The sequence below is a fragment of the Mesoplodon bidens genome (genome assembly GCF_964165515.1).
Source record: "Mesoplodon bidens genome assembly, chromosome: 5".
Lineage (NCBI taxonomy): Eukaryota > Metazoa > Chordata > Mammalia > Artiodactyla > Ziphiidae > Mesoplodon > Mesoplodon bidens.
The window spans coordinates 112,993,348-113,017,780 of NC_138161.1; the positions used below are offsets into that span (position 1 = coordinate 112,993,348).

The 24,433-nt window shown below is 46.0% G+C and overlaps 1 protein-coding gene across 1 annotated transcript in view; it reads left to right on the forward strand.

Annotated features, from left to right (window-relative positions):
- SLC12A8 (solute carrier family 12 member 8) overlaps positions 1–24,433 on the forward strand; it is a 132,793-nt gene that overhangs the window by 85,267 nt on the left and 23,093 nt on the right. Inside the window, exons 6-9 of the mRNA XM_081236090.1 lie at positions 7,232–7,319; positions 8,922–9,009; positions 17,000–17,146; positions 23,574–24,219. Of these exons, the coding sequence (XP_081092216.1) occupies positions 7,232–7,319; positions 8,922–9,009; positions 17,000–17,146; positions 23,574–24,219 (969 nt within the window). The remainder of the gene's footprint in view (positions 1–7,231; positions 7,320–8,921; positions 9,010–16,999; positions 17,147–23,573; positions 24,220–24,433) is intronic.

Below are 24,433 nucleotides of genomic sequence, written 5' to 3' on the forward strand. Positions count from 1 at the left end.
TTAGGACTAGGGTGGAAGAGCAAGCCAGAAGGCTTTACCCATACGAAGGAAGCTGTTTCCTAAGTCACATGGTAACGAGGTGCAGCCCATATCATCATCCTGATACAGGGCGAGGTTTGGGGGAAAGCAATTAACTGCTTCCTGGAACTGGCAGTTCAAGACAAACGAGGAGGGGAAATGCCCTGGACCAGGACAGACTCGTGATTCAGAACTGGTGACAGAAGTTCCTGTGAGTAAACTGATGCTGATTATAACTAAGTTTAGCCCTCTTGTGGGGCGTTTACCCCAAACTAATCATGCAGTTACTCTGTTTTAAAAAGAAAAATCCAAAAAAAGCATGGGTGTTAGAAAGAAATGGAGAGACTCTATGATGTGGAGGAAATAACACTGACTCGAGATCAGGAAACCTGAAGATGAGTTCTGCTGGTTCTGCAAGCAACTAGCTTGAAAACATGTGCAAAATCGCGTCCCCTCTTGGGACTCGGTTTCCTCATCTGTAAAATAAAAGTCTGGAGTCAGTGATCTCTAGGACACCTTCCAGCTTTAAGAATCATTGATTCTAAATAGCCACTTTAAAGAATTTTAGGAAGCCTGCCAAGAAGAGCGTAAAGATCAAATAGGAATTCCAAAATGGACACTTGGTGTTTTCCAAATTGTGCTCCATGGAACACTAACAGTGAATAAAGTGTTTCATTTTTTTAAAAAGTGTTCAATGTCAAATAAGTTTTGGGAAATACTGTGTGCTACATTTCTCTTTTTAGAGATAGACAATGAAAACCAGCATGTTATATGGTAAGTCCAGCAGCAAGAATCTCTCTAATCTTGTTTAATCAATGTTTTCCCAACTTCCCGCCCCCCCACCATGGAATCTTTTTGTTTTAGTGCCATATTTGTAAATATCTCTGGGAAATAGTGTCTGTTCTACTACACGCCCCCACCCCAAATCTAGCTCTAACATTAATAATAGTATTTTTAAATTGCACCAGAAGCAGAAATAAAGCAAACTAGGGAATCTCTATAATAGTTGACAAGCATGGGTGAAAAAATATGAAATCAAAATAATTTTTCTAAATCTAACTGGCAAACAAGACATTTATAGTCCACTAGAACTAGAGATCATCTGCTCAAGAATCGTGTAGTCGTGCAAGGGCAAAATTCTGGGAGCCACAGTGTGCAAAACAATCTAACAGGTGTGCCCGGAACACCCATGGGAGTCACCCTGAGGCTTCCTGTCTGGAGTGCAAGGTGCCATTTCCTTGTCTCTGGGGTTTTTTGTGTATAGTACTGACTACTTATTTTCTGGCTTCTCTGTTTTGTCTCAGAAGCCCACTTCCCTGTTGTCTGGGTCTGACCCATTTCTGAGGGTGGCCTGTGTCAGTGTCAGCTATTTCTGCTCCCACTGACCAGGATCCCCATGTACCCCACAGCAGGCCAGCTAGTGGGACCTCTAATCAAGGGCCGGGTCATTGACTGTGTAAGGGATTGTGGTGGGGAGAAGAAAAGGACGTTTGTTTGTTATGCATACAGAACCTGTTTGGAAGCAGGAAGCCATTAGGATTAATCAATCACTTTCCTAGACAGAAGCATCTATAGGAATGGAGTTCTCGTGGGTCCTCATTTCTTAACTTTTGTAAATGATGTGAAGGAAGGAGTACAGAATGACACGACAAACTATAGGAGGTACTAAAATGGCAAAGAGTAAATAGCAGTATGTAATCTCATAAAGCTGAATGAATAAAACTGCATAAAATTGCCAGGGGCTTGGGGGCAAAATGAGGTCACTGCAGATGGTGGAAGCAATGTGGCCAGGCAGGTGAAACACCAGTAAACCTGGGGACAGGTGAGAACCTTGGAAAACGGTCAGAATTTGGGAGGTCCAGAAAGGGGTGGTGTTAATGATTGAAGTTAGTAGGGCCTGGGAATCAGGTAAACATGGAGATCCGGCCGGGGTTGGCCTTGGTACCAGATTGTTCTGGCAGCAAGCAGTGGGGCCCTAGCACTCAAGCAGAGCATCGGTGACAGGACGTGGTCCCAGGAGTGCTGGTCAGAGTAAGGCAGGTCCCGGGCATTCCTCTTCTGATCCAAATAAGACCTGCACGTGATAAAAAAAAATAGTGCAGAGGTGCTTGTAACATAAAGCAGTAGTCTCTCATCCCCCTACTGCCACCACCCGAAGAGCCCCTCCATGGGGGCAACCATTTTTAATACTTTGGGAGCTAACTACATTACCAAGCAATATGCCTAGACCTGTAACCTGATTAATCAAAGTCAGACGTAATTTACTGACTCCATGCTAAGAAATAGAGAAGGTTTAGCTTATTTACATGTTCCTCCATCCACTTCCCAATTTTTGATAGCTATATTTTAATATTTAGTTCTTTTTTGATTGCCTTTACAACTTTAAATAATACTCTTACATCTCTGTTATCAATTCTGGGCTACATCCCTTCACTCCTTATTGTTGGTATGGGAAATTAATATTCTCTGTGGTGTTTTAGGATGAATGTATTAGGGTCATATTTATTTTATGTGTAAAATATTTTTACAAGGAATGCTTTAGTTATCTTAAGGGAATCCCTAATTTTAAGGGAATCTGAATAATCCTTTTATATTTGTGTTTTAGAGCAATTATCAGGGAAGCTATAAGTTGATTATTAGCAGCTGAATGGGCAAAATCTCATGAAAGCTGTAGGTTACAACTTGAAGTGAACAGTTTCACTCAAACACACACTCTACTAAAAATTTTTCTTTGTCTTAAGATTGCAAGTCAAAAGGCTTTGGAACTTCAAAGACAAACTTCAGTATTCTTGGAAATTTCTTGCTCGTTTTAGCAAACACTTAGAAACTCCCCTTTATGATGACAAGATACAGAATAAGTTATAGCATTAACTTAAAATTTATTGCAACTGGCATATAAATATTTGCTAGCCATTTCCTTATTGACCTAACAAATTTAATGGCTAACTCACTTTTCAGGTTTTCTTATTAAACTGATCGAAGCTTCTAACATTCAAGCCAGTCCTGAGTGAAGGTCATGGGACTTTTGTTTCCCACACTACTACAACAAAAATATAAGTGCCTTTTCTCTTCCCTCTAATTCTCTTCCCTCTTTTCATTTCCAAATAGCCATTAGCTATAGCTTTACTTTTACTTCATCAAGGTAGATAATATTTGTATTCTACTTTGTAGCTATAGTTAAGTCCTCTGTGCTATGTCTATAGGTCAATCTTAGAAGCTAAAAAGCAATAAACATATATATTACTATGACTATGTAACTGTTCACTGAAGACCAAAGTGGTGGGCTAGAACTCCATTTCCTTTACTGCTATTCTGATGTGGTCCTTGTGTCATTTAGGGGAGAATGTTCCAAGTATCACGGCCAAATGGGTTAATTAAAAAAAATTTTTATTAGTTGTTTAAAATCATGTCATATTTTAGTTTGTTTCATGTTTAAGTGTTGACTTTCTTGTTCACTTTTCCTAGAGTTTCAATAAGCTTTTTTTTCTTGTTGCCAAAATATGCAGTCAGCGTATTCTTAAAATAATTCATACTGTCCATTGTGTTGAATCCAGCTCCTATCCAGAGGCATCCCTACTGGGGTCTCCATTCTTCTGCCTCAATCCCTACTGGTTTCTCTGCTATACAACTGTTATTCTGGGACTTTATAAATTCCTGAGTTATTATCACTGCTTTCTGAATCATGTGTTTTTCTCCTTCACAGTTTATATCCTCATTTTGCTGTAGTATTTGCTTTAGTATCTTCCTCAGAAACCATATGTGGGGGCTTCCCTGGTGGTGCAGTGGTTAAGAATCCACCTGCCAATGCAGGAGACACAAGTTTGATCCCTGGTCCAGGCAGATCCCAGGTGCCACAGAGCAACTAAGCCCGTGCGCCACAACTACTGAGCCTGTGCTCTAGAGCCCGTGCTCCGCAACAAGAGAAGCCACCGCAATGAGAAGCTCACGCACCACAGTGAAGAGTAGGCCATGCTTGCTGCAACTAGAAAAAGCCCGTGCGCAGCAACAAAGACCCAACGCAGCCAAAAATTAATTAATTAATTTAAAAAAAGAAAGAAACCATATGTGGGAGGTAAATTTTCTGAGCCCTTGTTAGCTTTACTTTCACTTAACTGGTAATCTGGCTGAGCCCTTGTTAGCTTAACTTTACTTTCACTTAGCTGGTAATCTGGCTGAAACTCTAGTTTCAAAATAGCTTTTCCTCAGAATTTAAAAATCAGTGCTCCATTGTCTTGTAGCATTCATGGTTGCTGATGAGAAGTCTGATGCCAGTCTAATTTTTGTTCCTTTGTAAGTGTTCAGTTTTTAATCTTTGGAAATATTTAGGATTTCTCCTGAAATTGCACAATGATGCATTTAGGTGTGGACTTTTTTGTTGTTGTTTACTTTATGGGATATTTCAACATAGAGACTTTTGTCTGCCTCAGTTTGAAGACATTTATTTCTATTGTTTACCTGGTTATTTTCTTTTATTTTCTCTGTTCTCTCTTTCTGGACCTCCTGTTAGTTGGATGTTGTACGTCCAAGATTTCTCCTCTATTTCTCCTATTCTTTGCTCAAAATTTCTACCCCTTTATGTTTCTGTTCTAAATTCTGGGCTATTTACTTAACTTTATCTTCTAGATCTTCTGCTGCGTTTTTTGTTTTAGTGATCATGTTTTTGATTTCCAAAACTTCTTTCTTGTTCTTAGATTATTTTTTTGTTTTTCATAGCATCTCACTTTATAGGTAGAATATTCTTCTTGGATGTTTCTGGGGCCACTAATTAGTGTTTTCTTCAAAATTCTCTTCTGTGTCCTGATTTATATGTTTCTTCCAGCCCAAGTTGTTCTGTTTTTATCATGCATGTATTTGTGTATTTGTTGCTGGTTTTTGTTACACACTTGACGATCTTTGGTTGCTGGTGTGGATCCCCTGCTGTAGTGTATGTGGGTCTGTCTCCCTGATGGGGTTCTTACTTCATGGGAGAACTGACTGTGGCACATTTGTGGGTGTGGCTGGCTCTTGAGGGGGGCTTCATTTGGGGTGTGAACATCCGCACTAGCGGCCCTGGGTTTCCTTGGCCAGTTTATTTAGATCTTCTAGAGAAATATTCCAAGGCTTTCTTTTCCTTCCCTTTTACTCTGTATCATTTTCTCTATTTTCTGTGTTCCAGACATTTGTAGAAACTTTTCATCTACTTAAGGCTCCCCCTCCTAATCCTCTTTGCTTATAGGCATGTATCCATTTTTCCCCTTAACTACCCTTTTAATAGGATCTTGGGAGGGAGGGGAACGAGAAGAAAGAAAATGTGCCTAACATGCTATTTTAAACAAAAAGACCGTTAAGAATTACTTTTCCCTTATTTCAAAATGATCGCTATCGAAGATTAAGAAAATAGAGATGGACAATAAAGTAGAAAATGATGTTTTTCCATCACCCAGCAATAACATTGTTAAGGTTTTGAAACACGTTCCTTTTTCATTTTTCTACACATCTATTTATCTGGTTTTTTCTTTTATAATAATAGCATCATACCCTATGTCCTGCTTTAGAATATGCCTCTGAAATTGAGACAATAGCTTTGAAATCTCTTTTCAAGTCACAGCGTATCCCTGACAATAATGGTGACCTGGTATTTATTGAAAGATGTATCATCACTTATTTAGCCAGTCCTCTATTTTTAGACAGGTTGTCTATAATTTTCACTATTATAAACAAGCATTTACAAACATTTTTGGATAAATCTTTAGTCATATCCTTGACTGTTGACTTAGGATACAGCCCTAGTAGTGGAATTGCTGGGTCAGAGTTTATGCAGGTCCCCGCCTTGGTCCAACATTCACAGTACTCTTGGAAGTAGCTCCGCTTTAACTTCCTGGGCCCCAACTTTCACTTCACTCCACTGCACTTGAGTTCCCTCAAGCATTATAGCAAGGGCGTTAAGGGTACAATGTTTGGAATCACACAGACCAGGGTTGAATCTTAGCTTTGCCACTTACTACATGTGCGTAGGCTATTTTTTTTTTTTTTTTTTTTTTTTTTGCGGTATGTGGGCCTCTCACTGTCGTGGCCTCTCCCGTTGCGGAGCACAGGCTCCGGACGCGCAGGCTCAGCGGCCATGGCTCACGGGCCTAGCTGCTCCGTGGCATGTGGGATCTTCCCGGACCGGGGCACGAACCCGTGTCCCCTGCATCGGCAGGCGAACTCTCAACCACTGCGCCACCAGGGAAGCCCCTGCGTAGGCTATTTTAATTAACCTCTTTGAGCACTAGTTTCCTTTTCTATAACATCGGGGAAATAATTCTACTTTTCTGACATGGTTGCTGTGAGGATTAAACAATTCATGAAGAGTGCTTAACACAGGCTCTGTCAGGTTCAAAGGGTTCATAAATCTGTAATGACAGGGTTAGACCCATTCCTCTCCCTAAGCCCTTGCAAATCTTCCTTCAAGGCCACATTCAAGTTGCACCCACTCCTGTGGGCTTGTAGAGCACATGTGGGCTGGACCCACATGTGATGTTCAGAACACATTGTCTTGTTGGTGTCCTGTGTGTGTGTGTGTCTGGACTGAAGCGATGTCCTCACCGTCCCGCACTGTGCTGTTCCTCCTTACGGTGACTGACTAACTGCCTTTCATGAGTGTTCACGAGAATAGGGTCCATGATGAAAAGGAGCTTGCCACTCAGTGTTGGTGGCATCAGGATGGTTCTTTGAAGTTTGTAGAGCCCTTTGGCAGCTCAGGAGCTATGAACATGGTAGCTGGCTCTGAATATTGGTTGAGACCTGCCCTGGGACCCCTGAACCCCAGTGTAGTCTGTGGGCAGCAGAGGAAAGGAACTCTGCCGAGCAGGCAGTGGTGGGCACTTTGCTAAGGCTGAGCCTCTCCTGGACGTTGTCCATCTGGAAAGCAGAGCTCAGAGCTCAGCATGTGGCCTTGGGACCTTTGTGTGGCCTGCCAGACGCCTCCCTGGCCCTCATTACTTTGCACTGGGCCATAAGATGCTTTTGTAGCCAATAGGGCTTTCCTCCCGAACTCACCCAACCCACAAAGGTCCCTTTCATGCCTCGAGGATGCCTCCCCAGTTGCCAGGGGAGATTGAGGAGTACAGTTTGCAGAGCTGCATATGGGAGGGCTTGCCCTGGGATCCCTTCCGGGAGGGGGCCCCGAGGAGGGGCAGTTGATTCGTGGAGTATGCAGCTCACCCTTCTCTCCCATCTGGGTGTCTTTCAGGAGTCATGGCCGGCTTCAACATGGGGGGCGACCTCAGGGAGCCTGCTGCCAGCATCCCCCTGGGCTCCCTAGCAGCTGTTGGCATCTCGTAAGTTCCCCTCGTGGCAATCAGCTGGATAGAGGGAGAGAGAACCCCAGGCAAAGGAGGGGATTGCTCCTTTTGTTCTAAGAGTGCCCCGACTGTGACCTATCTATTCTATATTCCAATCCTCCTTTTAACACTCAGCCAGCTGGAAAATTCACGTCTGGTGGGTTCAGACGATTGCCCTTTCCTACCCGCTGCCTGGGAATGCAGCAAGGAGGAGGGTTGTTAACCAAGATGAAATCCTTTCTTTCCTTTTTCCTCAGACTCCTGTCCCTTCCCCTCCCCCACCCCCATTTTGAACTTGGGCATTTTGAGTTTCCAGGGTCATTGCAGGGAATATAAAGAGGAAGAATTTTGCGATCAGACAGACTACGATTTGCATCCCAGCCCTGCCGCTGATTGGCTGTGACTTCAGGCAATTTACTTAACTTTCTGAGCCTCCTTTTTCTTCTCTGTAAATGGAGGTAATGAGAACAGGGGTGCCCCATAGATTGTGGAGGAGATGCTGTGTATAACAGCACGTAGTAGGAACTCAGAGGCTGACTCTCCTCTTCCCCCAGCTCGCCTCCCTGGCACTGCCCCAAGGCTGTCAGGCGTCCCTGTTTTAGTTCGCACTCTGCCACCCATGCAAGCAGGCTGGGTGTCTTGGGTCTGTTTGTGACCTTCTAGAATCTTCTGTTTTCTCTCTGTACACGGGAAGAAGCTCCTCTGCCTTCACTGGGTAGGCGTGAAAGGTAATGAGATCCCAGACATGACAAGGGCCCAAGAGGGTTAAAATGCCTGTATTATTTTAACTGTGATGTTTCAAAATTGTTACTGTGACTGTTTCACCGATGCTGTGTTTGCTTTTAGCTTGTCATGATGGCACTGTTGCTTCTAGCCAGGTACACAGCACCTGTCTTTATTTTGTGCTAAAAAAGGTGATCTGGTCGGGAAGAAAATGAGGCTGACAGAGGAGAGAAGGTTGGGTGTCAGGCAGGAAGGGAAAGAAAGAGCCCTATCTCGTTTTTGGTCACAGCTGGGAGGTCCCGGGAGGAGCCTTTAGCCCATCCTCCCGCTGTCCAGATGGGGATGAGGCCACAGGGGTCATGTGACTTGATCGAGGTCACAGGGCTTCTGAGGGCAGAGCCAGGTCCCTGCTGGCCTTTCACATTCGGCTTGGCTCTCTGTCACCTGGGGGCCAAGGAACAGCAGGACTCCGAGGCCTGAAAGATGACCAGCTTGTTCTGCTGCAGGATGGTGGGGTGCAGGGCTGCCGGTCAGCCCCTGCCTGCATCCTGGCCACCTAGAGGCCTGGTGGGCCGCTGCTCACCCCCAACGATCTCTGTAATGTAAGAAAGAGGCAAAACAATGATACGTTTATATTTGTGTGTGTGTGTGTGTGTGTGTGTGTGTGTGTGTGTGTGTATGAAATATGCTAGAGGAGAAAAAGTACTGGAAGTGCCCCCCAGACAAGCTGGGGGGGGCTTCATGATGGGCCTTTCTCTGTCCTCTGGGACAGGTCTCCTTGGGAACCCGTAGGCTGAGGGGTGGGTTGGGTTGGGATGGGGCTGGACAAGGACAAGGGCAGGTGGCAGCTCTGCTCTGCTCTTGGGTTTCTTGCAGGTGGTTTCTATACATCGTCTTTGTCCTCCTGCTGGGCGCCACCTGCACCCGAGGGGCCCTTCGCTATGACTTCCTGATAGCAGAAAAGGTGGGTGAGTCCTGCACTGCCCGACAGGCTCAGGCTGCGGGTCATTGATCGGCTCTGAGCAGCAGTGGCTGCCTCCCCCTTGCAGCCCTACCTGGGGATCCACGTAGTCTCGGGCTCAGGACTGAAGTACAGGGGCCAAAACCGTGGGGAACATGCAGGTCCTTCGTATGGATCCCTAGACCCGGGTAACAACACCTGAAAAGGCACATGCATGCAGGTGCTAAGTAATGGGGACACAAGCATCCCTTCATGTCGAAAATCAGGGCAGAAACAAACAATCTGGTCCCCCGAAATCCCCAGCTCCAACAGCCCTTCATTTTTGCCAATAGCCTCCCCTTCCACCACAAGCAGGAAGTGCGACTTGCAAGAAACGGGTAGGAAGGAGGAGGCTGATGGATGGAAAAGAGGGTGGCAAGGTGGAGGCAGATGGCGGAAGTCCAGCGCCAAGGTGAAGGACGGTGAGAGGCAGGGCTGGAGGCCCCTTGTCCCCTCGGGCTCCCCGGGGAGGTGGCCCCGTAACAGGCTGGAGGTCATGTGACAGTCAAGGACACTCACTTGGCATCTCTAGAACCCAGGAGAATAAGACTTCCACACATTCTTCTGGAAAGCCCCAAAAACTCCTGTCTTCCCTTCAGATCCCTGAGGGAAAAGTGGGCCCTGAGATTGCTGTCATGTATCAGAGAGATGCGCCAGGCCAGGGAGGTTTTCTTACTCAGTTAACTCCTGAGTATCACTGCTCATATGTAGGAGAAAGTACCCTTTTCTCTGGTGTGAGGCTTTGCAAAGCAGCCTTGCAGATACATGGAGGGGCACTGCTTGGGGCAACCTGGGGCCGGAAACTCTGAACTTACATCTTACAGCTACGTTTGGGCTTGATTTTCACATTACCACAGGTTTCTTTTTCAGGCATGTAGACGCAGGTGTCAAGGTGATATTTGCTTTTGGGGGATGGGGGGGTCTTGGCCTTACCGTGTAAGCAGGTGTTAAAAGGGGGAGCAGTTCGGGTAGTGAGAGCGCTGACACCCACCTCCCAGGGCCCAAGGTCTTAGAACCCCCCACCCCAGGCGAGCAAGATTTACTCTCAGGGGAGGAATCAACATCAGCTTCCCCCATTTATACCTCCGTGCTCGCTGCTGTCTTGCGTTTCATCTCCCAGGGGCCTCTTCTCTAACTGGAATGAAAAGCTTGGCCACATCAGAGAGATTAAAGTCCTCCAGGAGCAGCTGGGCCTTGGCCCGAGGGAGCTGCCGGCTGCTGTCTGCACCGTGCCAGTGGCCAGCTATCTCTGCCCCTCCACGAGCCGGTTCTTCCTCGTGGATTCCCCCACGGAGGTCCCTTCAACCACCAGAGACTCTGATCCGGATGGAGGGAGGCCAGTGATCCCTGGGCGGGGTCTCCTCTCTCCGCTCCTTCCCCTGCTTTGCGGGGAAGCTAAGAACGGGTGTGCGGGAGCCTGGGCAGCCTGTATCTGAGGAAGGCCACAACAGCAAGCGAGTAAGAACGTCTGCACGGACAGCGCAGGGGAGACTTCGTGGGTGGAGATTCCACCACTAATAATAGACTCGTGAATGGGGTCAGGGAGGGGGTGGAGTTTGTCTGAAATGCCACCTGTCCCAGGCACTAAAACAGCTAGGCAGGCAAGCCCTTCTGTGGTTGGGGACACCTGCCAAACCATGCCTGGCAAATGCATGTGGGAATGTCACTACGCGCATACCAGGTGAGAGGTGGACAGTTGGTTTTTGGAGAGGACAAGAGACTGTTTCCCGGAACAGGCTGCTGTAAAACCTATGAAAGAAAGAAAAGATAGTGTTCTTGATTGTCAGTAGCAAGCAGGGGCCAGCACAGCAAGTGAGGGAACAGAGACAGAACCAACCAGGGCAGCTCCACAACAGCAGCGCCCTGGTGCACTGCCCACTGTGGTCCCCTACAAAGGGGACCATGTGGGATTTTCCCCCCAAGCCATGAAACCTGGCTTTGCTCCCTGCTTGCCCTTCAGCATCCCTCCTTGGGACTGACCAGGCTGCAGTAGCAGGGACTATACTTGGGCAGTAAGTTGGGCCACAGACAATTGTACTCATAGCACCTGGAGGATGGGAGGGTACAGAATGAGAGGCTGGCAGGTACAGGTGTGGCCTCCTTACGTGGTCCCTTGACACAACCTGCCACCCTGATGTGGTTTTAATAAACTGCTCATCTCTCCCTCACATCTTAGCTGTGGCCTGGGTTCTGAGCTGGCCCATCTCTGAGCTCTCCTGGGCCCGAGGAAGCAAGGCCTCTTCCGTCTGGTCTGTGTGCCCCGAGGGCTGGGCACAGACCTCCAGCATCCACCCCTTGGCGTTCCTCCTCATGAAGCTCCTCTGAGCACGTCCCTCTCTTTCTCGCGAGCTTTTTCTGCCAGAACAATTATCTTCAGTGGCCACTGGCTTCCCTGGATTCCTTTCCACTGACCTGCAGCGGGTCAGTTCATCTGTTTCTTTCTGGGTTTCCTGCAGCTTCTCTGATCTATTTCTAATTATTTGGCTTCCCAGCCCATGGTTTCTCTCAGAAGTTTCTTGTCACTTCATATCCCTGCCCCAGAGGGACTTTTTCCTGGATGTTGGGTGTCAGTCTCACTAATGTTACACTTTCTAAAAAACCCTGAGTACGTCAAGGTGGCTCTGAGGTAACCTGTGTAAAGCGCAGCGCCTGGTGCATAGTAGGTGCTTATTACATTTTGACTCCCTACACACTCCTTGTGGGGATACCCTTACAGATAGGACACATTTTGGGGTGGGGACATTTTTTCCTATGAATCCACATGTTTAACTGAATAGAAAAAGCCCCGAAAGTGTCAATCCCAATGTTATTCGGTTATAGAAAAAGGAGTTGTATAAAGAGCAGGTATTAGTAGGGGTAAAATTAAATAGATTGAATAATTTTTTCAGAATAAACTTGTATGCAGCCTAAGAAAAAATGTTTATTACACATCAAAAAGACCAAGTATTTTAGGAGCCCTGGGGCTTGCTAACTAGCGAAATAAGAACAGACTAAGTAGGAACTGTATCCTCAAAGCATGTTTGTGAAACATGGGGTATCCTACGGGGAAAACTCTCATCATTCTTGGATTAGACAGTCACGGCTTCCCACGTTCACAAGCTACGCCTGGGAAGTCGGGGTGAGGCGGGGCTCGTGGCTGGGGGGTGAGCCCAGCCCAGCCTCCGCCACCCAGCCCCACCTGCCTGTCCTCTGCTCTCCGTCGTGGACACGGCTCTGCCTGTCAGGAAGTGAAGCCAACTTTGTTTCCTTCTGGAAAGTGTCTGTCAAGTGAGAGAGGAAACTTGCCTGAAAGTTGCGATGTTGGTCAACTCCTGGAATGAGGACAGTATTAGAAAACTCATGTCTCCAGAAAGAGGGAACTGCTGAGGCATCGCCATAGTCACACATTTGGGATCGTACAGGTGTCAGGATGTACTCCTCAGTCACATCAAGGGGCCACAGGAATTAGGGGAGGTAGAGTGAGTTCCTTGGAAATGACTTTAAATTCAGTCCTTCAAGAGAAGAGAGCAGCCAGGAGGTTGGTGGGCTCTCTCAATGACTGGAGCTCCCGTGGGAGCCGGGATCAAATACCAAGAGCAGAGAGACGAATTGATGATTTTCATCCGTAGTTACGAAAAGAGAAATTAGGGTAGTTCACACCCCAGATAATAGTTTAGAAAGACAGCTTTTTGTGATGACTCACACCGGTGGATGACAGAGGGGCACATTTTACTTTTTCCTAAAGAACTGTTGACACATATCTGCTCAAATAGGTTCTTACTTCCACCTCCACTGGCACAGATAGCAAGTGTACAGCCCCATATAAATACAGAAAATGATTATATTCTGCGCGGCTGGGAGCAAAGCTGTGGAGTTTACTGGTGCACCTGTAAAACCTTGCCCTATGCCAGTTATCTACGCGGTCCTCAGGCAGTGCTCCCTACATGGGTGGATGGATGAGAGAAAGGAAGGGGCAGGACTCAGGTGGGAGAGAGAGAGGGAATGGAGTTGTTATAATATATCCAACCACGAGGACCAACATTTCATTTATTTTTCAGAAAATTGACTGAATAACAGTTTTATATAAAAGAGTGGCAAGTGAGCAGCCCATTCTAAACACAATTGACATACTGGACATAAGTCCACGATTGACACCTGGACAGTTGTCCCTTTGGCCCTCAGCCCCAGGGCTCTGCAGGGATCCTGGGGAGCATTTGTGGGGAGGCTGGCCAGGATGGAGGTCACCATATCACAATCTCATGTTGCCAGAGACTTCCTCTGGCCAGTTCCATCACTGAAGGATGCCAGCCTGGGCAGTCTTCTTCCCACTCATGTCCACTGCAAATGGGCAGGCTATAAATGAAAAAGAATTATTTTAAAATGTTTATTTATTTATTTATTTATATTATTATTATTATTTTTGTCTGTGTCGGGTCTTAGTTGTGGCACGCAGGCTCCAGAGCACGTGAGCTTATTAGCTGCAGCACGCAGACTCTCTGGTTGTGGCATGCAGGCTCCAGAGTGTGTGGGCTCTGCAGTTGCGGCACGTGGGCTCTCTGGTTGTGGCATGCAGGCTTAAGTTGCCCCGCGGCATGTGAGATCTTAGTTCCCTGACCAGAGGTTGAACCGGTGTCCCCTGCATTGCAAGACCAAGTCTTAACCACTGTGGACCACCAGGAAAGTCCCTGAAAAAGAATTTTTTTTAATTGTTCATTTATTTTTGGCTGTGTTGGGTCTTTGTTGCTACATGTGGGCTTTCTCTAGTTGTGGTGAGCAGGGGCTACTCTTTGTTGCAGTGTGCAGGCTTCTTATTGTGGTGGCTTCTCTTGTTGTGGAGCACGGTCTCTAGGTGCGCGGGCTTCAGTAGTTGTGGCACACGGTCTCAGTTGTTGTGGCTCACGGGCTCTAGAGCGCAGGCTCAGTAGTTGTGGTGCACAGGCTTAGTTGCTCCGCGGCATGTGGGATCTTCCCGGGTCAGGGATCCAACCCGTGTCCCCTGCATTGTCAAGCAGATTCTTAACCACTGTACCACCAGGGAAGTCCAAAGAATTTTGTTTTAAACTCTAACGTATATAACCTTTTGGATAAGAAGCAGTAAAATTTCTGCAAGGAAATACCATGCCTGCCTGTGCTGGAGAATTCTCTGAGGGGAGGATGCAATGAAGACAGTGTACCAGGCCCAGTGGCTTTCACCCTCACTGCACATTAGAATCACTGGAGGCCTTTTGAAAAATCAGCCATGTCTGTGTCCCATATACTAATTAAAGCAGAACTTCTGGGGTGACTCATGTATAGCCAGAGTGGAGAACTACTGGGTCAGATTTTCAGAAAAAAGCTTTTGATAAAATTTCATTGCAGAGTCCATTAAAAAAAAAAGTCAACAGACAGAAACAAAGGTTACAGATGAATGATTGTATCTCAGGATGGATCAGGGATTGATACTGGGACCAGTTTATTGGACAATTTTATAAGACATCCAGGGCACGAGTCACAGTGAAGTCATGAAGCTTTATGACTTCAGCGGGCACTTGCTGAACCCTGTGTGCCAGACTTAGGTGTGACAGGGAGGGGCCAAGATGCATGAGACTTAGGAGTTTATGGCACGCTGGCAAGATGGGCCGTGAGCATAATTAACTGTACCACAGGGTAGGAAATAACATGCCATTGGAGGATACAAATAAAGTGAGGGAAACATTAGATGACGTTAATTTCTTCTAGTAGTAAAGTGGTAAGAAGGGTGTGAGTGGGATAGTTGTAAGATACCCATGACATTGAAGAACAAAGGAGAGATTCATTGGGGATGAAGATGAGGTCATGCATTTAGGGAGAAGTCATCACACTGAATTAAGGAAAATGTAGGCTCTATAGTGGACCTTAGTCTTGTCCATCAAACTTCTGTCCTCCCTGACCATTTGGGGGTTATTCCCCCTGTGTGAGGTCTTGAAGGGAGTGAGCCCCATTTAATATTATAGGAGTCCAGATGACCAGACTCTCACTTACCTGTCCCTCTGTGGCCCTGGTAGGGCATGTGACTGAGGCTGGGCCCATCAGATGCTCCAAATGTAATTAATGAGGCAAAGATAAAGGGATGGTGAGGATTCATCTTTAGGACAGCAGGTGCTGGTCGCAGCTTGGTCAGACTGCTCCTGTTCAGGAGTCTGAGCGTGCCTCCAGCCTTGGGTCTTGCCTTTACCCAAGCCTGATCTTTCAGTCTCCTGATGATCGATCCTGTGACCCTCTAATATCCTACAAATATATTCTTAAAAAAATATTTCCAGGGACTTCTCTGGTGGTCCAGGGGTAGAGAATCCGCCTTCCAATGCAGGGGACGTGGGTTCGATCCCTGGTCGGGGAACTAAGATCCCACATGTTGCGGGGCAACTAAGCCCGCGCGCCACAACTACTGAGCTCACGCTCCGCAAACTACAGAGCCCACGCACCCTGGAGCCCACGTGCCACAACTAGAGAGAGAAAACCTACACGCCACAACTAGAGAGAAGCCTACGTGCTGCAATGACAGATCCCGTGTGCCTCAACTAAGGCCAGACTCAGCCAAAAAAAAAAAAAAAAAAAAATTAAAATAAAGTTTAAAAACTTGTTGTTAAAAAAAATATTTCCAGTCAAGAATCCTGGCTGATGCAGGTTTCTGGTGATAATTTATGGGCCAGGAAAGAGGTCTAGCCAGTGTTCAATATACCTTGATACCACTGACCCAGTGCATTTGCTAAAGCAAGGAAGTAAAAACTGGGGTGAGGAGAGTCTTCATGGAGAAGGGTGTAAGTAACAAAACTGAAAGTGAAATCTAACTCAACTGTAATAGTTGGACAATGAAGCACTTAGAGTACACAGTTCGGGGCATTTGCCTAAAGTAAAGTAGAAAGGAGAAGGTACCTCAAATACTCAAGAAAAGAGAGAGACTTCCCTGTGGGTACAGATGAGGTCCAGCTCAGGAGGGAGAGATAGATTCATGACACACAGGGTGGGACACAGCTGCGTGGCCAGCAGCACTGATCTGTGCAAGGTGACACCAAGCAGAACAACTCTGCCCTCTCTTATTCTATCTGTTGTTGGTGCCTTCTGGGCCCTCTGGGTCCTGGATCTCATTCTCTTGCTCAGCATTTATATTTCTGTGTTGGCACCAAGTGGACCAGGATGAACCAGACAGGAGCCCTGCAGAAATGAAGCCAGTGGAAGCGATGGTGTGCCTGGTGTTCCCCAACCTCATGCTGAGGTGCTGCGGAGCCCAGAGGAACGCCAGGCACACCTGGTAACGGGCTGGGGGTGGCCTCATGGAGGAGCGGAGATTTGTGCTGAGTCTTGAAGCACAATTGGGAGTTTAAGAGACAGACAATGAGTAGATTGGGGGTGTGGACAGAGGGTTCCAGCAGGCAGAGAAATCATGCTGATAGACTGAGTGTGCAGGGTGTGGGGCTGGAAGAGTCACAGACCTGGAAGAGCCAGGTGTGTCGGGGGGTGGAGAGCCATTGGTATTTTTATGGCAGGGGCATTATGATCAGATGTGCATTTAGGTCACACTGGCAGAGGCTTGGGGACAGAGCTTAGCTACTTAGCATTGTTGGTGGTGGTTCTCAAAGGATAGTGCCCAGACCATCTGCATCAGCATCACCTGGGCACTTGTTAGAAATCCAGATTTGGGGCCCTACCCCAGACCTACTGAATCAGAAACTCTGAGGTAAGGTCCAGAAATCTGTGTTTTAACAAGCACTCTGGATGAATCTGACGCACATTCAGTTTGAGAACCTCTGTGTAGTCCGTACAAGAAGTGATGGTGGGTCAAATTCAAATGGTAGCAGTGCCAAGGAAGTGGGGTGGGGCTGGGGTATTGGAAATATATCCAGGATGTTGAATCTAGAGGATTTATGGTCAGATGGGGTGTGGGTGGGCGGGTGCCAGGGGAGAGAAAGGTATGTAAGCAGGTTCTGACACTGGATAATGAAACTGCTTCCTCATATAGGTGTCCCTGGTGGGCTTCCTGTTCCTTTTGGGCTTATACATCTCGTCCCTGGCCTCTTGTATGGGAGGCCTCTACGGAGCACCCCGGATCCTGCAGTGCATTGCCCAGGAGAAAGTGATTCCTGCGCTGGCCTGTCTGGGGCAAGGGGTGAGTGAACTTTTCTTTGAGAAATGTACATTTTGCCACTAACCTGATCATTGGCCAATAAATTGCTTAAGTCTTTCTGATAAGAGCCGCTGGTCCGCTTCTGGTGGGTAGAAACAAGAATGCACCCCCGTCCTCTGGCTGCTTTAGTCTGGGGCCAATGAACAAAGTGTCTGTCAATGTCACAACCACCCAGGGCCCTTTAGCGCTGGGTTAGCTAACCGTCACCATAGCACTGTGGACCCTGCACAGCAGGGAGAGGGAGTGCCACAACCTTTAAGAAAAATAAATTCTGGGGCTTCCCTGGTGGCGCAGTGGTTGAGAGTCCGCCCGCCGATGCAGGGGACGTGGGTTCGTGCCCCCGTCCGGGAAGATCCCACATGCCGCGGAGCGGCTGGGCCCGTGAGCCATGGCCGCTGAGCCTGTGCGTCCGGAGCCTGTGCTCCGCAACGGGAGAGGCCACAACAGTGAGAGGCCCGCGTACTACAAAAAAAAATTTTTTAATAAAAATAAATAAATAAATTCTGGATCCTCCAAGTTTAGCCTAGAGGGAAGAATCTCTTGGTGAGGAGGGGAGCTGGTCCTTGCAGTTCTAACTGTATCCTGGAGGTTCACCTTCCCTTTGGGGTTGCTTTAGGATGATTTCTCACACCTCTGGTCTCTGGGCTCTCTGTTAGTCATCACGGCCCAAACCCTAATACAACTTGGTTGAGTCATGGAAAAATCAAATGAGACATTCCTAAAACCGAAGGGGTGACAGGAGAAAGAAACAGAACCCCACTTCCCAATCGTGTGTTTTGCAAGCTGTAGTTGATTTCTATGTTGATGGAACACCACAGGGGTCCTCCCCACCCCCTTCCCATGCCAATCCCACCTCTTGTTTGGGGCCACATAGTTACAAGTCACCTTTTTTTTTTTTTTTTTTTTTTTTTTTGCGCTACACGGACCTCTCACTGTCGTGGCCTTTCCTGTTGCGGAGCACAGGCTCCGGACGCGCAGGCTCGGCGGCCATGGCTCACGGGCTCAGCCGCTCCGCGGCATGCGGGATCCTCCCAGACCAGGGCACGAACCTGTGTCCCTTGCGTCGGCAGGCGGACTCTCAACCACTGTGCCACCAGGGAAGCCTGACAAGTCACCTTTAATTCCTCCCTTTAACTTCTTTCACTTCTTATCCACCAGTCAGCGTGGGCAGGTAGGACAAATGACTGTCATCTCTAGTACCTTCCATGTGGTATATGCCTTTTATTTTATTTTAATTTCATTTATTTTTTATTAGATTAAAAAATGATATAAAAGGCACCCTGAGAATTTTTGCTCCTGTCATGAGTCTTCCTACTCTTTCTTCATCTGCGCCTATGCCTTACCAGTAGCTGGTTTTATTAGTTTTTTAGGAATCCTTCTCTCTTCTATTTTTACAAAGATTGTGTTCTACCCTCTTGCACTGTTGGTGGGAATGTGAATTGGTACAGCCACTATGGAGAACAGTATGGAGGTTCCTTAAAAAACTAAAAATAGAACTGCCATATGATCTAGCAATCCCACTACTGGGCATATACCCTGAGAAAACCGTAATTCAAAAAGAGTCATGTACCACAGTGTTTATTGCACTCTGTTTACAATAGCCAGGACATGGAAGCAACCTAAGTGTCCATCGACAGATGAATGGATAAAGAAGATGTGGCACATATATACAATGGAATATTACTCAGCCATAAAGAGAAATAAAATTGAGTTATTTGTAGTGTGGTGGATGGACCTAGAGTCTTGTCATATAGAGTGAAGGAAGTCAGAAAGAGAAAAACAAATACCGTATGTTAACACATATATATGGCATCTAAAAAAAATGGTTCTGAAGAACGTAGGGGCAGGACATGAATAAAGACGCAGACGCAGAGAATGGACTTGAGGACACGGGGAGGGGGAAGGGTAAGCTGGGATGAAGTGAGAGAGTGGCATGGACATATATACACTACCACATGTAAAATAGACAGCTAGTGGGAAGCAGCTGCATAGCACAGGGAGATCAGCTAGGCGCTTTGTGACCACCTAGAGGGGTGGGATAGGGAGGGTGGGAGGGAGATGCAAGAGGGAGAGGATATGGGGATATATATATATACGTATAGCTGATTCACTTTGTTATAATGCAGAAACTAACACACCACTGTAAAGCAATTATACTCCAATAAAGATGTTAAAAAAAAAAGATTGTGTTCTATATACATTGTTCTATACCTTGCTTTTCTTCATATAATATAGCTTGGAAATCTATCTTTTCACATAAATATAGAGAGAACTTTCTCATTCTTTTTCCATCATGTGTATATGCCGTGGTTTATTAACCAGTTCCCTATAGATAGTATGGCTTCCAGTAAACAGTGCTACAAAGGATACTCTTGTGTGTGTGTGTGTGTGTGTATGTGTACAATTTTGTACATGTGCAAATAGATATAGGATAAATTTTCATAAGTGGGCTTGCTGATCAAAAGGTAAATGCATTTTTAACATTAATAGATATTGCCAAAACACCTTCCATGGAATTTTATCCTTTTGTACTTCTACCAGCGATGTATGAGAGTTCCTGTTTCCAAACAGCCATCATGACTGTTAGATTCAGGCCAAAAGACCCTGCTTTATAGGACTCTGTTCTGGTCTCAAAGAAATTCATGAGGTCAAGGGGACCTGCCCTTCTAGATCCCATACCCACCTTCTAGACCATGGTCCAGGTATCCTACACCCTGGAATTTCCTTCCCAGATGTCCCCCAGCCTAAATGCAGGGTCTGTCAGGGCGTCTTCCCTGAACCTGTCCATTTTAGGGCTAGGGTGTGGGCTGAGAATCCACATGTGGGTGTGAGCCCGCCCTGCAGTGTGGTCTAATAAGACAAGAGTTGCGGGTGGGCAGTGAGCTGGATCCTTCAGTGAGGAGCTCCGGGGAGTGCCAGAACTCTAAACTTGAACCTGGCCTTCCCCATCGTCCTGAAGGTATATTTGCCAAGGAAGGAAGACAGAACATACTTGATTTAATGGTTATGAGCTTGGTTTATAATTGTGCGTATCTGGACACAGGGCGTGTGGCTCGCCATTTGCACTCGTGCCTGAGCACCACAGTGTCAGATGAGCCTGTCTACAGCTCAATGTCAGATATGAATTTTTGCCAGTTGTGCGGTGAGACATGGCATCTTAAGGTACTTGTGATCTGCATTACCCTTATTAGGAAATGTGTTGAACACCTGTTCCCCTAAGAGTCATTTGCATATTTTTTTTCTGTGATTGTTTGTCTTTTTCTGAATTGACAGATGCTGTTTCTTTGTTACATGTATTACAAATATTTTCTCTAGTTGTCACATGCCTTTTGGAGGAATATTTTTTGTCAAAGCTTCTTTACATATGATTAAATTTTACTAGTACATTTTTTCTTTTAATGAGGGAGAGAGGAAACTTTAAAATTTTTTGAGGTATATTCAGCATACAGAAAAGCGCATAAAACCAATATGAACAGCTTAAACAATGACTATGAAGTGAACATCGTGTAACCTCCACCCAAGAACACTGCCAGCCTCTGATGCCACCCTCCACATACCCTCTCTGGTCGGAGCCCCGTCCCTCTCACTGTGGAAGCTACTATCCATACTCCTGTGATAATTTCCTTGCTTTCTCTGTGGTTTAACTCAGGAAACTTTTTCTGAAAGGGGCCAAATAGTAAATATTTTAGGCTTTGCAGGCCCTACGGTCTCTGTCACAACTACTCAACTCTGCTGTTGTAGCTCGAAAGTTGCCACAGACAATACCTAATGGGGTAATTGTGGCTGTCTTCCAATAAAACTTTGTGCACACTGAAATCAGAATTTCATGTAATTTTCAGGTGTCACAAAATATTGCTCTTCTTTGATTTTTTCCCTAACTGTTTAAAAATGTAAAACCATCTTTAGCTCGTGGGCATACATAAACAGATGGTGTCCAGATCTGGCCCAGGGGCCATGGTTTGCCAACTCTGGATTACATCCTAGTTCAGTGTTGCCTGTTTTTTAAACTTTATATAAATGTGGCATGCTTCTTTCATGCATCATTATGTGTATGTGATTTATCCGTGTTTTTGCTTGTAGCAGCGGCTTGTTTATTATCATCTCTATATAGCATTTCTTCATTTACTGCAGTTTATTTACTCATCTTGTTGTCATTATATGTCCCAATATGGGACTGTTACAGACAGTGCAACAAACATTCTTGTAGTAGACTTGTTCACGTATGGCGTTCTTCCAGACCCTGTACCCATTAGTGGAATTGCTCAATTGTAAGGTGTGTATATCTTCACTTACTAGATAACACCAAACTCTTTTTCCAAAGTCGTTGTGTTAATTTACACTCCTATCAGAAGTGGGTGAGTGTTCCCATTCCTCTGTGTTCTTGCCAATACTTGAGATTATTAGATGTTTTAATTTTTGCCAATCTGGTGGGTGTTTAATGGTATCTCACTATAGTTTTAATTTGCATTTCCATGATTACTAATGAGGTTGGACATCTTTCATATGTTTAATAGACATTCTTTTGCACATTTTTTTTAGTGGGTTGTCTGTCTGCTAATTATTTTGTAGGGATTCTTTGTATATTCTGGATTACCCTTTGTCAGTTACATGTGTCACAAATATCTTTTCCCATTCTGTGACTTGACTTTTCTTTATGGTGTCTTTTGGTAACAGAAGTTCATGTGTGACTATTTTATCACTTTCCAACCCACCCTTGTCAAAGTCCTTTCCTGGACCACTTGCATTTCCTGCAGTTTACCTAAGACCTCCCTCCACTTACCTAAGGCCCTCCTTTTAAGTTTTTGTTAGTTTATGAGGATTTATTTTATCCTTGGTAGTTTTATTGTTAGAGTATGCTAAATAGTTGTAGCAAATATACCCCAAAATGTAATTTTCAAAAACAATAAAATGTATTTTTACTCCTTTTTCTAAAAAAAATTTTACTCTGAGGTTCTAGGGAAGGTGTTTCAAGTCAACAGGGCCTCTGATGCTCAGAGACTCAGGCCATGATGACTTCACTATCTTCATCTTGTGACTTTGAAGATTGCACTCTGTTCCAACCCTCAGTAAGGGGAACGCGCTGGAGAAACATACCTGGGAGGTTCACAGGTCAGGTCTGAAAGTGGCTGATGTGCCCTTCCATCACAGAGTGCTGGCATAAAGGAGATGGGAGCAGTGGTTAGATCCTGTGTCTATCCTGAGAGTAAGACTGACAATATTTACTGGAGGAGAATGAGTGAGTGAGAAGAGGCATCAAGAATTTTGCTTGACTGAACAACTAGAAGGATGGAGTGGCCATTTTCTGAGGTGGAGCAGCTGCAGAGGAGTAGATTTGAGAGGCAGGACATTGGAGGATCAGCAGTTTGGTTTTGGAAATATTAGGTTTGAGATCCTATTAGACATCAACCGGAAATGTTGAGTAGATAGTTGAATATTTAGGTCTGGATTTCAGGGGAACATTTCAGGCTGGAGATTTAAATTTGGGAGCTGAGAGCATTAAGCTAGTATTTAAAGCCATGAGCCTGATTGAAATCCTAGAGAGGGAACATAGACAGAGAAGAGAAGGGAACATAGACTGAGGATGGAGCTGGGGATTGCTCTAAATGCAGATTTCAGAGATGTGGAGTGGCCAGCGACAGAGACTAAGGAGCAGTCAATGACAAGGAGACGAACCAAGAGAAGCGAGGAGACCAGGGAGTGAGCAGCTGGGTCAAATGTAATCCTTAGGCCAAAGAAGATAAGGACTGAGAAGCAACTCTTGCTTCCGGCCCAAGAACTGTGTTAGTGACTGTAAGGAATAGCTTCTGTGGAGTGACAGATTATATGGAGTTAATGCATTTTCTCCACTCCTGTCCTTCTGAAAGTCACCATACTCCCTTCCATTAGTAACAGATGTGCATAAATGTGTGTGTATGAGAACATGCATGTGCATGTTTAGTATCAGAATTCCCCCACCTCAGCCACCAATGATTCTGCTATGTCTTCCAGGGTCTGCCACTCCCCTTAAGGTCATTTTCTCCATTAAAGCATGGGAAGAATCAATTTTGCACTTCTTTGATTTCCAAGGCTGGTGTTAAACCCAGTGAAAGACAAAAGGAGAAATATTTGTGAAACCCATGTTCTATAGGATTGTCCCCTGTTAATAGTTACTAATACAGTTAATGCCTGTTGGATGTGTTGGGTGCCCACTGTGTGCCAGGGCCGCGTCAAGCATTTTATGTGCATTAGCTCTGATCTCACAGTAACCCCATGGGTCGGATGTCATTATCCCAAGTTTGTAGATGAACAGTTATGAACACACCAAGAGTCATATGGGAGAAGTGGCTGAGTCATTATGAGCTGTTTCTGTCATATACTGTGATTTTCTTCTGAGATTTCATGGTCTTGCATGTTATTTTTGTTTCTGCAGAAAGGGCCAAGTAAAACACCCGTAGCTGCCATCTGCCTGACCAGCTTGGTGACCATGGCTTTTGTCCTTGTGGGTCAGGTAAACGTCCTGGCCCCCATCGTCACCATCAACTTCATGCTGACATACATCTTGGTGGACTACTCTTACTTCTCCCTGTCCATGGGCGCCTACAGCCTCCCACAGGTGCCTGAGTCGGTGCCCGGAGAGGGCCTGGGAGCTCTCCACTGCTCTGAGCACCTGCTCCTGGAGAAGGCTCCCAGCTGTGGCTCTGAGGGCGTTGCCTGGAACCTCTCTGAGGGCACTCTGCTAGAATTCACCAAGGACATGGATCAGCTCCTCCAGCTAACCAGGAAGCTTGAGAGTAGCCAGCGCGGAGGAGGAGAGAGACACGGGATCCCAGAGAATCGGAAGGGGAAGACCAAGAAGGCCACCAAGCAAACCCTCCAAGAGAGCTTCCTCTTAGACCCCAGGTCTCCTGCTTCCTTCCCTCCTGAAGGCTCTGACGGATGGCCTTCTGCCTCCTGGGAGGGGCAGGGGCCCCATGGGAACATGCCGAGTTCCAGAAGGGAAAGGGCTCAGCCTGGGGGAGCCTGTGGAGAACAACTCATCCCTGAGCTCAGTAATCAGCCCAGGCCGAGTAGAGAAGGTGGGTGCTTTGGAATCACATGGGGCCTCCTAATTTGGGTGACTACTCAGTTATCACAACCCTCTTTCAAGTCCTTAGTTCATTTTATAGCTGGGTTTAAAATCCTTGTGAATTTTGTTTGGTATTTACTTTTAAAAGTTATGGTCAGATATCAGTTGACTTTGTAATTCTACTCTGGTATAGATAGTTAATTTTAAACAGAAATTTCTATCTA